The sequence below is a fragment of the Pongo pygmaeus genome, chromosome 6 (genome assembly GCF_028885625.2).
Source record: "Pongo pygmaeus isolate AG05252 chromosome 6, NHGRI_mPonPyg2-v2.0_pri, whole genome shotgun sequence".
In the NCBI taxonomy this organism is placed as follows: domain Eukaryota; kingdom Metazoa; phylum Chordata; class Mammalia; order Primates; family Hominidae; genus Pongo; species Pongo pygmaeus.
Window position 1 is genome coordinate 55,230,881 of NC_072379.2, and position 14,975 is coordinate 55,245,855.

General features: G+C 42.4%; 1 protein-coding gene across 1 annotated transcript; it reads left to right on the plus strand.

The window, feature by feature from the left end:
* The first annotated feature begins 339 nt into the window (after positions 1–339).
* On the plus strand, positions 340–3,659 carry NEUROD6 (neuronal differentiation 6). Its single transcript, XM_054495455.2, has 2 exons — positions 340–528; positions 1,836–3,659. Exon 2 carries the CDS (start codon positions 1,857–1,859, stop codon positions 2,868–2,870), a length of 1,014 nt encoding a protein of 337 aa, XP_054351430.1. The 5' UTR covers positions 340–528; positions 1,836–1,856; the 3' UTR covers positions 2,871–3,659.
* The last annotated feature ends 11,316 nt before the right edge of the window (positions 3,660–14,975 follow it).

Here is a 14,975-nt window from a genome sequence, read left to right on the forward strand (position 1 = left end):
ATCTTTACAAAACAACATCATCAACAACAACAAAAACCTCTTGCTCACACAAAAGCCCACCTTGTAAATGAATGGAATATTAACGACCACCTAATACTTGCACCGTTGGCAGGGCGAAACTGAACACTAACACAGCTATTTCTACAGATTGCCAGTGAAACCAAAGCAGTTCGAGGAGAAATGCACCTACTGTACGTGAAATGCTGGTGCAGATTTTTTTCCTATCAGTCTAACCTTCTGTGTTGATGCATGAATGCTGGTACCCACTTACAGGGATGCCAGATGATCAGCGCAGAATGAAGGTCCCAAGAGAGAGGATCACATGGCTCTCTCTGCCCTGTGACGTCACTAGCAGATGGCATGGGTACCAGCTCTGGCAGTTGGCATCAATGTCACTTTTTAGAGATCAATGAGATAGTGCAGATATACACAGATCTAGAGACTCCAGGAGACGATGCGACACTCAGCCTGAAAAGATTTGGAAGACCCAAAATGAAAACTGATTATTGAATGAAATTAAAACCTAAGGTAATATAAATAAAGATATACTTCAATTGATGCTGGCTTTGCATGCAAGTATTTAAAGATACAGTGTCACTGTCTTATAGTATTTATATGCTCTTTGCCATCTATAACTTATCATATTTCATTCTTATGATGTAATTATCACATACTTTCACTGCTATTATGTAACACTGCAAGTATGTGGACATTACTAAGAGTTTGTGTATGTGTTCGTGTGTATATGTGTGTGTTGAGGGGGCTGGAGATTGTTAAATTGAAAAGTCTCTGCTTTAATGTGCTTATTTGTTGGAAGACTTTAGATGAAAATACTTGCTGCTTCACCAAACAAAAACCAAAATGTATTTGAAACACAAATTATTTTCCCCTTTCATTTGGGATTCTGAACACACGTGCACAATTGCAGTCAGAATCCTTGGACCGTTCCTGTCAGATATTAGCTAGAGGGAGACTTCTATGGCTCGTAGAACAAAAACACTACGAGAGTGGTTTTTGTCCAGGATGATTTGAACAGCAGTAAACAGACAATTCTATTTGGAAAAAATTTAAATGTAAATAAAATCAGTCTCAATATTTTTTTTAATTAAAAGAAATTGCTAGTGATTTTTATGTTTTAAATTTATTTATAGAGTTTATTCCAAATTAGCCTAATTCCCTTTTCTTTTTGAAGCCTGGGAAAATAGTGCTCTTTTACATAATTCTTTACTGATCAGAAAAAAACAGTTTAAAAATTGACTCTGATTATTATCTTTTCTTTAAATTTGTATATTCCCACACCCACTTATCTAAATTCACAGTTGTGTGATACAGCAAATAAAGTTAAGGTTTTGTTTGTTTGTTTGTTTTAAAAAAAGAACACAAATTTGTCAGCTAATGGAGAGATAGTACTTTCCATTTAAAAAACTGGTTTATCTTCTCATTTTGTGCTCAGGGGAATTGGAATTAATGAAATTCTGCATTGCAATTTCATGGTTTGCATTTGCTTGAATTCCACAATCTTTTTTGGGGGTACTAAAATCCAGTTTAAAGGCAAAGAGAAATGTAGATGGTGGTGATATCACAATAATTATATGTTTCATTTTTATTTTCTTTTGCTAATTTGCTCATATAAATTAATCCTATTGAATGCATCAATGTCTTCATAATTACTTATCTTCACAAACTCAAAATTATATTTAATGTTAAAAAATCAGTCCCAGAATCAGTCTTTTTCACGTGTTTTTGTAATCTTATGATTAAATAATTAAATATGTTTTAAGTGTATAAACTTTAAAAATGAAAACTCTTTAAATATTGTGCTGGCATTTTTTCAGGTAATTTAAGATTAGAGAACCATGTTAACACTACCGTTTGATGAGTCTGTTGTAATGCCAGAATCCCAGATGTGCAGAAAGTTTTCTAGAGAATGCGAGGACCAGAAGCAAATTAAGAAGCCAGAAAGCTTTTCCAAACAGATTGTCCTTCGAGGAAAGAGCATCAAAAGGGCCCCTGGAGAAGAAACCGAGAAAGAAGAAGAGGAGGAAGACAGGGAAGAGGAAGATGAAAATGGGTTGCCTAGAAGGAGGGGTCTTAGGAAAAAAAAGACAACAAAGCTGCGATTGGAAAGGGTCAAGTTCAGGAGACAGGAAGCGAACGCGCGCGAGAGGAACAGGATGCATGGCCTCAACGACGCTCTGGACAACTTAAGAAAAGTGGTCCCCTGTTATTCTAAAACCCAGAAACTGTCCAAAATAGAGACTTTACGACTGGCCAAAAACTACATCTGGGCACTTTCTGAAATTCTGAGAATCGGCAAGAGACCAGATCTGCTCACATTCGTCCAAAACTTATGCAAAGGTCTTTCCCAGCCAACTACAAACTTGGTGGCAGGCTGCTTGCAGCTCAACGCCAGGAGTTTCCTGATGGGTCAGGGTGGGGAGGCTGCACACCACACAAGGTCACCCTACTCTACCTTCTACCCACCCTACCACAGCCCTGAGCTCACCACTCCCCCAGGGCATGGGACTCTTGATAATTCCAAGTCCATGAAACCCTACAATTATTGCAGTGCGTATGAATCCTTCTATGAAAGTACTTCCCCTGAGTGTGCCAGCCCTCAGTTTGAAGGTCCCTTAAGTCCTCCCCCAATTAACTATAATGGGATATTTTCCCTGAAGCAAGAAGAAACCTTGGACTATGGCAAAAATTACAATTACGGCATGCATTACTGTGCAGTGCCACCCAGGGGTCCCCTTGGGCAGGGTGCCATGTTCAGGTTGCCCACCGACAGCCACTTCCCTTACGACTTACATCTGCGCAGCCAATCTCTCACAATGCAAGATGAATTAAATGCAGTTTTTCATAATTAATGAGGAAAATGAAAATAAACAGTGGTCATTCACCTCCCCTGTCTAATTAAGACAAAGCAGATGCTTGTGGGCTGAGTAATTGGCACAACTCTATCTAAGGTGTTTACTAGTTTCTGAAGTGTGTTTCAACTGTTGTGAGAATTTTCTATGTAATAATAAATCTCTTTTCGTACGAGAACTTCTTTTCCTTTCCTTTTGTCTGTAAAGCACTGTGATTCTGTTTCTACCGGAAAGATGTTTTACTTTTTAATTTTCTTTTAAACTTATTTAATTTGTTTGAACAAGGTATCTAAGAATATACTGTTGAATAAAGACATGCACACAGCATAATTCAATGTCTATTTTGGTTGTACAGTAATTATAAAATGCATGTTATTAAAATCAGATGAGTAAAATGATGTGTTTATAATTATTAAGAATTATATATTATGTATCTTTTAAAAATTGAAATTTTAAAATATTGAGAATATCACCAAGCTGACAATGATATTGGGAGATGCATTTGCAACAATATAAAAAGCTATGCAATTTTCTTTTTATTAAGGATGAATCTAAATGCATTCAATTGGTAACTATTCCTCGTCAAGTATTTGCAGATGGGGCAACATGATATTTGGGTAGCTGATGTCATAATTTGGGGACAATTATCTCAATCATCAAGAAAAAATTTCAGCACTTGTTTTGTATTATTCAGAAATTAACTGTACAGGTTTGTTATCACAATGTATAATTGTGTTTTTCCACCCCACATTTTTAAGGCAATTAAACATAGATATTTCCACTCCTAAAGGACATCTATTAGCTGTGATATTTTTGCATGCTACTTATTATTTCCTGGTACACAGCTGCTTTCTATCTCCAATACTCCCCACTCCTCATTTCAGAAATATTTCTGGATTACAAAACCGTAGGAGCTAAAACAATTTTTTTAAACAAAATGGCTAAAGCGCTTACAAGAAATTTTTTTTTCAAGTGTCTTAAATGAAAGAAGAGGAGCCCATGAGGGTTAAACATCCTGGGGAAACAATGATAAATCCTGGTAACCTTCAGCTCGAGCCTAAAATCGGTGGCAAATTTCCAACAAACACCAGAGTGGATGTTAAAAATGGAAGGTTTTACTCTGCGCCGTTTAAATGTCTGGCTGATCAGAGGCTAAATTCTGTGTGATTAAAAGTTTCCTTACAAAGGCCACCAAAAACTTATTTTTAATAGCGCCTGGGGAGCTAACCTCTTAAACAGGATTGAGTCTCTTCTACAGTCATGGGCGGGGTGGCAATGACCTCGCCAAGATGCCCTCTGGTGCAGTTTTGCCTCAGGGGGAAGAGCAGGGACAGCTGCGCAGACCGATGAGGGCAGCAGAAAGTGGGTGCAGTGGTGGCGGGACGGGGCAGGTCTTGGGTGGGCCTGGCCAACGCTGCCCCTCGGGGGCCTTGTGGGCACCGCCAGAACCCGCGCAGGCCCGGCCCGACGGGGCCTGGCGGGCGGCGAGGGGAGAGGTTGCTGGCGGCTTTGCGTCCCCTCGGTGGCCGCCCGGGCACAGGCTGCACTGCCCGTGTCCCGCCCGCAGTGGGCGCCCTGGGGGCCGGGGGACTGCGCCCTGCGAACCCGGGCCGCGGCGCCCACACTGACCTGGCCTGCCCAAGAAAGGGGCTGGGTGGCATGGAGAGAGGCGAGCGCACCGCCGCGCGCGGGCCTGGAGGCTCTGCCCCGCACTCGCTCGGAGAGGGAGAAAGGCGGTCGCCCCTTCACCCGCCCCTTGTGCCACAAGCAGGGACGCGGCGCAGGCGGCGATAGCTTCGGCTCTCTCTTGCCCAAGTGCAGCCGAGAGCTGACCCTGCCCTGCCCCTCCCACGGCTGGCGGGACTTCCTGAGCCGAGGCTGCGAGGCCCGCGCCCCATTCTGCAAAGGACAGGGTCGCGCTCTCCCTCTACGCCTCCAGCTTTACGCCCCTGGGCCTTTGGTGCGCAAGGCAGCCGCCACCGAGGGGCAAAGGTGCCGAGCAGCTGCTGGCGCGGGTGCTGAACGCGCCCTTCTAAGCTGGTGTTAGCACCTGTTCATTCAAACCCCAGAGGGCGGGGGAAAAAAGCCCCAGAGAGAGGAGGAACTGTGCCCCCCCCCCCGCCCCAGGTAGAGAGAAGTTTGCCCAAACTAGACAGCCGTCTGTCCCCTCTGCCTGTCTCTCTGCACCGGAGTGACTAGCGCTTGCTTCCTCCCATATGCGCACAAAACCTGCTTTCCCTGGCACTGTGTCCGGGACTGCCAGGCCTCTTTAAGGCCCCTCAGACACTAAGAGCCCGGCCATTGCTCACCCTGTCCAAGCAAACAGCAAGAAAGTGAAGAAGCATCTGGAAATGGAAGAATCTGGCCTTTTTGGTTTATTTTTTTAAGCGATCCTGTTAAATCACTAGCAGAATAGGTGTGGCTTCCCCCACCCTCCGCCCCCATCTTTCTCCCTTGATCCTTGCTCCAAGGTGACCCGCTGCCCGACTGAGAACAGCCTCGCGCCTGCTCAGAATCTTGGTTCAGACAGCTTTTGAAACCCGCACGGTCTTTCCGGGGTCACAAATTCATATTGGAACGAGAGATTGCAACAGGAAATGTATCCTCCCGCCCCCCTCTGGCAATGTGGGAGAGCTAGGAAGAAAAGCAGCTGGCTGAGTGAGGAAGAAGCAAACCTCCAGGAGCTTCTGATCTCAGAGCTTTGTCCATAAGGAACTCAAGCAAAAGAGCCGGGTTTTCGGGCACAGATCCCTGAGAATATGAAATTTCTTCAAAAACTTGGATGCAAAAATGCAATGCATGCTCCCTTCTTCGGTAACGCTTGCCATGGGGGATAGTGTGTTGTGTGTGACCGGGTGTTGGGTGATCCTCGCAGCTTAGTCCTCCTTCAGATGCCCCTGATAACCCTTGGCATGGGACCTGCCCTTTACACACCACCCTGGCTAGCTGTCAGTTTGCTTCCCCAACAGAGCTCTTCCTGTTCTCTCTTGATTGCAATCCTAAGAAATCATACGACTTGTTCATTCAAACACTAACATCACAGATGCCATGCACTGCAAAATCTTTTTAAGATAGCACTCCAGTAGAAGGGAAAATAGTATAGTATAAAGAACATGGAAGGCTTGGGGTCGGATAAGTTTGGGTTAAAATCCTTGCTCTTATTCTGATCTCATGATTCTCTCACCTCCCAGCATGAAAAATCTTTCTCTCTTCTGAATGCTTTAAACCATTATTGTCTTCCATATTGATTAGACATTTCTTCTTTTGAGCTGAATTATGTGAATCTTATATTTGCCTTCACACAATTTTGTTCTTTTTCCTTTATTAGGATTAGGTTTTACATATACGTGTGTATGTGTGTGTATATATATATGATCTATATCTTTTATCTGTCAGGATATATGTCTATATCTATGTCAATGAGTGGCCTCAACAAAATAAAGATATATTTCTTTCTCATATAGAGAAATCATGGGAGGTAGTCCAGGAATGATATGGTTGTGCCAGGGGCATCAGGGACCTAGGCTCCTTCTACCTTTGTACTCCACTATCTTTAGTGTGGGGCTTCCATTCTCATTCACCTCCTGGCCCAAGATGGCTGCTGGAGTTCTAGACATTGCATCTTCATTCCAATTAAGAAGAAAAAAGGAGGTCTGGCATGGTGGCTCATGTCTGTAATCCCAGCACTTTCGGAGGCTGAGGCAGGTGGATCACAAGGTCAAGAGATCGAGACCATCCTGGCCAACATGGTGAAACCCTGTCTCTCCTAAAAATACAAAAATTAGCTGGGCGTGGTGGCCCGCACCTGTAGTCCCAGCTACTCAGGAGGCTGAGGCAGGAGAATGGCTTGAACCCAGGAGGCAAAGGCTGCAGTGAGCCGAGATCATGCCACTGCACTCCAGCCTGGCTACAGAGCGAGACTCTGAAAAAAAAAAAGAAAAGAAGGAAGGAAAGAAAGAAAGAAAGAGAAAGGAGGATGGTAAAAGGATTTTCCACCCGTCTGATCAGACCCCTTTAGAGAAATTTATAGAAGCCCCACCAAATGACTTCTACATACTAATTGTAGATTTAAGAGAAGCAGGGAAATATATCCTTTTTAACAAAGTATATTGCCACCTTGAATAAAATCAGGTCCTATCAGTAAGAATAAAAGAGAAAATGGATGTTAGTTTGGCACCTAACCATGCCTTGAACTCTACTGTCCACCCAATTCCTTCCTCGCCTGTCAGGTACCTTTTACTTTTTCCAAGCATTCTCTTTTTTTTCTGTTACCTCTTTCTCCTTTGACCACACACATTTGTGTTATGAATGTCTCTTAGGTGTCCCTTGCTTGCAGATGCTAGGTAAGGTTTGTCCTTAAGTCCAGTCTCTCTCTCTCACCTGTAAAATGCATGACCTCAGGCCTCTCGCTGTCTGTGTTTTGAAGGCATGAAGGAACCTGCTTTCATCTCCCATCCCTATTTCTACCTGTGCCTTTTCTCGGTCATATTCTCCATGCCCAGATTGCCCCTGTTGATGCCACCTCCAATGAAACATTCTGTGGCTGGTGTTCTAGTTCAGCAGCTCACCTGACGGCACTGACCCACCTTTAACCTCAATCATCTTTTGGGCATTTGTACCTCCCTTTGAAACTGCTCTCTCTGGCTCTCAACACCTATCTCTGGTTCTCTGACCAATAAGGAAAAGCATGTTCTTATTTTAAAGAGCAGGCAGAGTGCCCAAGCTCCTGCTGGTAAAGTTCTCTTGCTTTAACCACCCAGCCCTCTTGGTTCCAGGGCACTCAGCCACTCCCGGGTGCTGGGTCAGGGTGGGTTCAAGTGTAGCATCATTCGATACTCAAAGCAATTGCAACATGGCTCCCGTCAGGCCTGTTTCTGAATGTCCTCATGTATTCTGATACCTTCCCTATTTACGGGATAACTTCCCTCTTCCACAGGGGTCCTATTTCTTCATCAGGTACTCAATGAAAATCCAAATTAGGAGAAAGTTCAAGTTCTTCTCTTGAGCAGCTCTATACCAGGGACATAGGAAGAGAGGCTCTACAATCTGTCCTCTCATGCTAGAGTATACCACATGATTCTCTAACCAAGGCAAAGATGGAGCTAATTGGAGACCCAAATTGGAGAACCAAAATAAAACAACAATCAAACATCTTTGTTCATTCTAAAGCCCCAATTAACCTCTCATTCTTTTTCTTTCCCAAATTTCTCAATAAATACCTGACACAGAATACCTCAACTTCTTCAGTGCCTTCTCTCTTTGATCTCCTCTTTGATCTTCTTCTATGGTATCACCCAGTTGAGACTGAATATTGTAATATTTACTCTAACTTCTATGATATCATTTGGACAAAGAATACTGGTGGGTGCTTTTTTTTTTTTTTAAGGTGTTGAAAACCATTAGTAAAGAGAACCAGGATATCAGATTGAAAAAGTGGGCTGGAAATCTCATGACAGAAGGCCCTGAGTGCCAACTAAGCAGCTATGGAAGATCACTGCAGGCTGTAAGTTCGAGGACCCAGCTTTGTCCATGGATGCACATTAGCCGGTGCCCTTGGACAAGTGACGCAACTGCCCATTCTCAATTTCCAGTCAAATAAAGATCATAAGAAGTAAAACAAGTTACTTAAGTCCAATGACTCTTCTTCAATTCTTACTCTCTTTGCTTTCTAGCTGCCCCAGCCCTCTCAAGCTATTGCAGCTCTCCTCACCCTTGTTCACTCTTCTTCAACTCTTCACCAGCGCTTAGGCCTCTGCACCTCTCTCCACTACATCAATGATCCCACTTCCCATCTCCTGTCCCATCTACATGAGGACTTCTCGAGCTGTGCTGCAGCCCACCAAATATCTTCACTTGGATATCCCACTCAGTCTTAAAACTCTCTGTGTCTAGAATGAAGCCCTGTCCAAAACACTGCCTCTCCTGCCAGCCCCTTCCAGAACATTCCTGTAGCTTCTTGTGAGTAAACTCACTGAGCCTTCTTTGATTAAATGAGATTGGGAATACGACAAGCACCTTGCAAAAACAGTGATATTAAATATTTCTCCTATTTCCTTCTCTTTCTGACTGTCCCCTTTCAAGTTAGTCTCCAGGTTCTGTTGATTTCTTCTTCTCACTTCACACCTGGACAAATATCCTGGTCTCCAACTAATGTCCCCTGCACCACCTTCCCTACAACCAGCCCACTCCCCAATGCCAAATTAATCTTCCTAAAATACTGCAACACACCAGTGCCTTAGAGAAACACCTTTCATGGTTCTCATTGTCTATCCAATAAGTGATAAAATGCATTTTAATTTTTATTTATCTAAATCCTCTCTATTAAAACTATAGACAACTATTGACATTATATGTAACACTTCAGAATTTATAAAGTCCTTTTCACATATTCACCTTATTTAGTCCTAAGAACATAGTCACGAAGTAACACTTCCCATGATCTTTATTTCACCAGAAACTGAGAATTGCCAAAGTCATTCCACTGTCTATAGGTACAGAGATAATGGACGTAGCTGGCCAAAGCTGGCTTCTCATACTTTCACTCTCAACATTTCACAGCCCCTTAGCTGGCACTGAAGGCCTGTATAGGGATCCCCAGCCCACTTTTCTAACCCAAAATCTCATTTCATTATATCAATGATAAATGGTTTCCACGAACTTTTTTTTTTTTTTTTTTTTGACAAAGTCTTGCTCTGTCGCCAGGCTGAAGTGCAGTGGCGTGATCTCAGTTCACTGCAACCTCTGCCTCCTGGGTTCAAGTGAGTCTCCTGCCTCAGCTTCCTGAGTAGTGGGGACTACAGGTGCGTGTCACCACTCCTGGCTAATTTTTGTATTTTTAGTAGAAACAGGGTTTCACCATGTTGGCCAGGATGGTCTCAATCTCTCGACCTCATGATCCGCCCACCTCAGCTTCCCAAAGTGCTGGGATTACAGATGTGAGCCACCTCACCCAGCCAACTTTTTTTTTTTCTTAAGCAGCAGTATGTATGCTTTATTCAGAGGATATCTTAGGAGTCAGTCTACACATGGAAACGTTTCGGCTCCTGGTGAACACAGGTGTGGAGGGCCAGGAACCAAGACCTCCTATCTTACCTGCCCTAGCTCTAGAAGTGTCTCTGAGGAGAAATCTTATGATCATTTTTTCTTTTTCTTTTCTTTTGTTGAGAGAGGGTCTGACTCTGTCACCCAGGCAGGAGTGCAGTGGTGCAATTATGGCTCATTGCAGTGATCCTCCCAATCAATTTTTTATTTTTTCCCTAAAGATGAGGTCTCATTATGTTGTCCAGGTTGGTCTCGAACTCCTGGGCTCAAGCAATCCATTCTACCTCGGCCTCCCAAAGTGCTGGGATTACAGGCATGAGCCACCACACCCAGCTCTTTTTTAAAAAAAATAGAACAAGAATTTTATTACTCCCACTCAGTAGCTCCTGGGGACTTTGATGTTAAGTCATCCATAATTTGAGAAATACCAGGAATCTTAGTAATCTCACTGACCATCTTTAACACCATCTTTACAGGGATCTCACTGACAGGTGTTCCAGGCATACCAGTCATGAAGTCACTAGTAAAAAAGGTTCAAATAACCACAGTTCTCCAGCAGGGTTTGAGGAGAGAGGTTTGATGGCCTCTGTTCTACAGGAACCACACCTGTAAGGTTGAACCTGTTTACTGCACATCTGTCTGCCTTCATGTCTTGCAGTGCACCACCTGTTAGAGATGGTCGCTTTTCTCTCCTTCAACTTCTCAAAATCCCATGTGCTTCAAGGTCACCTCCTACATGAAGCTGCCCAGATCCCTCCAGCCTACAATGGCATCATGTTACTCTGAAACCACAGCCCTGTTGTTTCAACCACACAATTGTCAACTAGATTTTCGGTGCCTAAATTACATGACATTTAAAAATCTTATTTAGAACATGTATTGCTATTTAGCTTATAGAGATCACTAGCTTGTACGCTCCTTGAGAGCAACATCAATGTTCAATCCTTTTTGTGTCCCTACAGTGCCTGCACTCATTAAATTCTTGATTCATAGATTGTACTTAGGGATACAGCTCTGTTTTAATTAGAGAATAAACCCAATTGAAAGACAAAGCAGCGTGAACCTTCACATCCAACAACAATTGACACTGAGCAACCATCAGAAGGTTCAGATTTTTTACCTTTCAAGTAAGAATAATGACAATTATGTCATATGAATTTGGTGAAGGTTGAATGCAATCATATAGAAAACATACTTAGCTCGCATCATGATTCAAAGTAAGCACATCATCGATGAGACTGACTACTATTTCTGTTACTAATGTGGTATGCACATTAACCCCTGCTAAATCTGAACAACGTAAGCAACAATGTTTTTCAAAGTGAAGGTTCAATCCCAGTAGCATGTTGTGATACAAATTTGGTCTAGTGGATATTATCAGTATATTTTTTAATACAATAGAAAACAGAGTCTCTTACACATAGTAAAAGCAAAGTTCGTCTAAAACTTTGCTTTAGACACATACACACTCACACACACACACACACGGTATGATGTCAAATGTCAAAAAAGTTGGAAAGCCACTAATCTGGAAGATATCTGTGGTAGCACAAATGTGTGAGAAGATCAGAGAATTCAGGCTCTGCCATGCCTGAACCCCAACTTCTGAACTGTATTATATCATGGCAAATCCTATCACACCAAAAAGGGGAGAATTCCTGGGAGAATCCCCTACAGAATCACCTGCTAGTTTCCAGGGATGACTTTTGCAACGTAGCAAGAACCACTAAGATGCCAAGTCAGGAAGCTTAGTTCTTGTTTCTTACCAGAGTTTGGAAAAGGCAGTACTGTATATAAGACCTCTAAGCAGTGGTCTCAGTCCAAAATCTCCTTAAGCTGATAAGGAACTTCAGTAAAGTCTCAGGATACAAAATCAACGTGCGAAAATCACAAGCGTTCCTATACACGAATAATAGACAGAGAGCCAAATCATGAGTGCACTCCCATTCACAATTGCTACAAAGAGAATAAAATACCTAGGAATACAACTTACAAGGGATGTGAAGGACCTCTTCAAGGAGAACAACAAACATTGTTCAAGGAAATAAGAGAGGACACAAACAAATGGAAAAACATTCCATGCTCATGGATAGGAAGAATCAATATCATGAAAATGGCCATACTGCCCAAAGTTATGTATAGATTCAATGCTATCCCCATCAAGCTACCATTGACGTTCTGCACAGAATTAGAAAAAACAACTTTAAATTTCAAATGGAACCAAAAAAAGAGCCCGTACAGCCAAGGCAATCCTAAATGAAAAGAACAAAACTAGAGGCATCATGCTACCTGACTTTAAACTATACTACCAGGGTACTACAGGGTACAGGGTACAGGGTACCAAAACAGCATGGTACTGGTACTAAAACAGATATATAGACCAACAGAACAGAACAGAGATCTCAGAAATAACGCCACACATCTACAACCATCTGATATTTGACAAACCTGACAAAAACAAGAAATGGGGAAAGGATTCCGTATTTAATAAATGGTGTTGGGTAAACTGACTGGCCATATGCAGGAAACTGAAACTGGGCCCCTTCCTTACACCTTAGACAAAAATTAACTCAAGATGGATTAAAGACTTCAATGTAAGACCTAAAACCATAAAAACCCTAGAAGGAAACCTAGGCAATACCATTCAAGAAATGTGCATGGACAAAGACTTCATGACTAAAACACCAAAAGCAATGGCAACAAAAGCCAAAATTGACAAATAGGATCTAATTAAACTAAAGAGCTTCTGCACAGCAAAAGAAACTACCATCAGAGTGAACAGGCAACCTACAGAATGGGAGAAATTTTTTGCAATGTATCCATCTAACAAAGGGCTAATATCCAGAATCTACAAAGAACTTCAATAAATTTACAAGAAAAAAAAACCCCATCAAAAAGTGGCTGAAGGATAGGAACAGACACTTCTCAAAAGAAGACGTTTATGGGGCCAACAAACATATGAAAAAAAGCTCATCATCAGTGGTCATCAAAGAAATGCAAATAAAAATCACAATGAGATACCATCTCACACCAGTTAGAATGGCGATCATTAAAAAGCCAGGAAACAACAGATGCTGGAGAGGGTGTGGAGAAATAGGAACACTTTTACACTGTTGGTGGGGGTGTAAATTAGTTCAGCCATTGTGAAAGACAGTGTGGCAATTCCTCAAGGATCTAGAACCAGAAATACCATTTGACCCAGTAATCCCATTACTGGGTATATACCCAAAGGATTGTAAATCATTCTACTATACAGACACATGCACATGTATGTTTATTGCAGCACTGTTCACAATAGCAAATACTTGGAACCAACCCAAATGCCCCTCAATGATAGAGTGGATAAAGAAAATGTGGCATATACACACCATGGAATACTATGCAGCCTTAAAAAAGGATGAGTTCATGTCCTTTGCAGGGACATGGATGAAGCTGGAAACCATCATTCTCAGCAAACTAACACAAGAACATAAAACCAAATACTGCATGTTCTCACTCGTAAATGGGAGTTGAATAATGAGAACACATGGACACAGGGAGGGGAACATATCACACTGGGGCCTGTCATGGGGTGAGGGGCTGGGGGAGGGATATCATTAGGAGAAATACCTAATGTAGATGATGGGTTGATGGGTGCAGGAAACCACCATGGCACGTGTATGCCTATGTAACAAACCTGCACGTTCTGCACATATATCCCAGAACTTAAAGTATTAAAAAAAAAAAAAGAGCTGTAAGGAAAAGATGATAAAGAACTGGGATCCGTTTAACGTTAGGAAGGAGACGAGGAGCCCAGTAAGTTCAAAGACCTTACATTGAAGTATAAAGCAAGAACAACAAGAAAAAAATGTCTTGAAGTACCTATCAGTGTTGTCTGCAAGAATCCAATCAAATCCTGGATTCACTAGGTCAGGATCCCCAAGCATGGCTGGGCATTGAGTCACCCAGGGATTGTTTCTGGAGTACCAGTTCTCAGGCTCCACCTCCACCTACTGATCACTGGGCCACTTCATTACATGGCCCACATACATTCTTGGAATGCCATCAGCAGACGTATTCCACATCATTAAACAGTAAACACGGTCTTGGAAGTGACAGATAAAGGCTAGTGAAAGGAAAGCTGCCATACCTTAGGCCAAATATTTCAGCCTTTCAGCTCTTAGCAAGACAGTTGGATACAGAAAATTGGATGCAGATGATGGGATAGAACAAGAGGAGGAGGAATTCCAGGTGCCCATTTGAATTTGTGACAATGAGAAAGAAAGAGTGAAGTCAGAACATGAGCCACCCTAGCCTTTGTGGGGCAGCAGTGAAGTAATATCACAGGTGTATGATCTGCCTAGATACAATGGCAGCTTTTCTTTCCCACCTCTGAGTAGTTAGTGCTCTAGTCAAAAAGTTGTGCATGCATATTGAAGACCCTGGGATCTGTTATCAGAAAGCAATGATCCCCAAACATTTTGGCATTCTTCCCTGTTCAATTTTGAAATATACCTACACTCAAATTTCCCTTACTGAACATTCTATAATTTATTTTCAAAATGTAAGTGAAGTATGTTAGTCATGAGATTTTTAAGTGTTTGTGTGTGAGACACAACTTGAGATAAAAGGGGACATCCTAGTGGATTGAGAGCTGGGACTGTCACTCCTCATTTGTGAAGGAGGAATCCCGACTTGCAGTAGCCCTGGGAACACTGAATGCAGCCAACCTCACAGCAGTGTCTCAACGGCAGTGCCACATAATAACAATTAGGGTTGTGTGCTTGTTATAATGGAAAAATTGTGTGCATGTTCTACAAGATCCTCTCACAGATTTGGAGAATAAAAAAGATATCCTCCAATTAATTTTTAAAATGTTATTCTCTACTACATCTGGAGAATTGCAAATTAAGATGCTTCAGTCTCTATAGGATGACTATGCAAGGAGTGGGGGGGTCCCACATCATAGCTACGAGGATCTAGACAGGAATGCAGACTGGCCAACACTTTCCAGGAACTTGAACTGTGGGGAAAAAAATTTTCACTCTCCCATTTGGCTATTTCAGGGTTCTATAGCCATGTCTT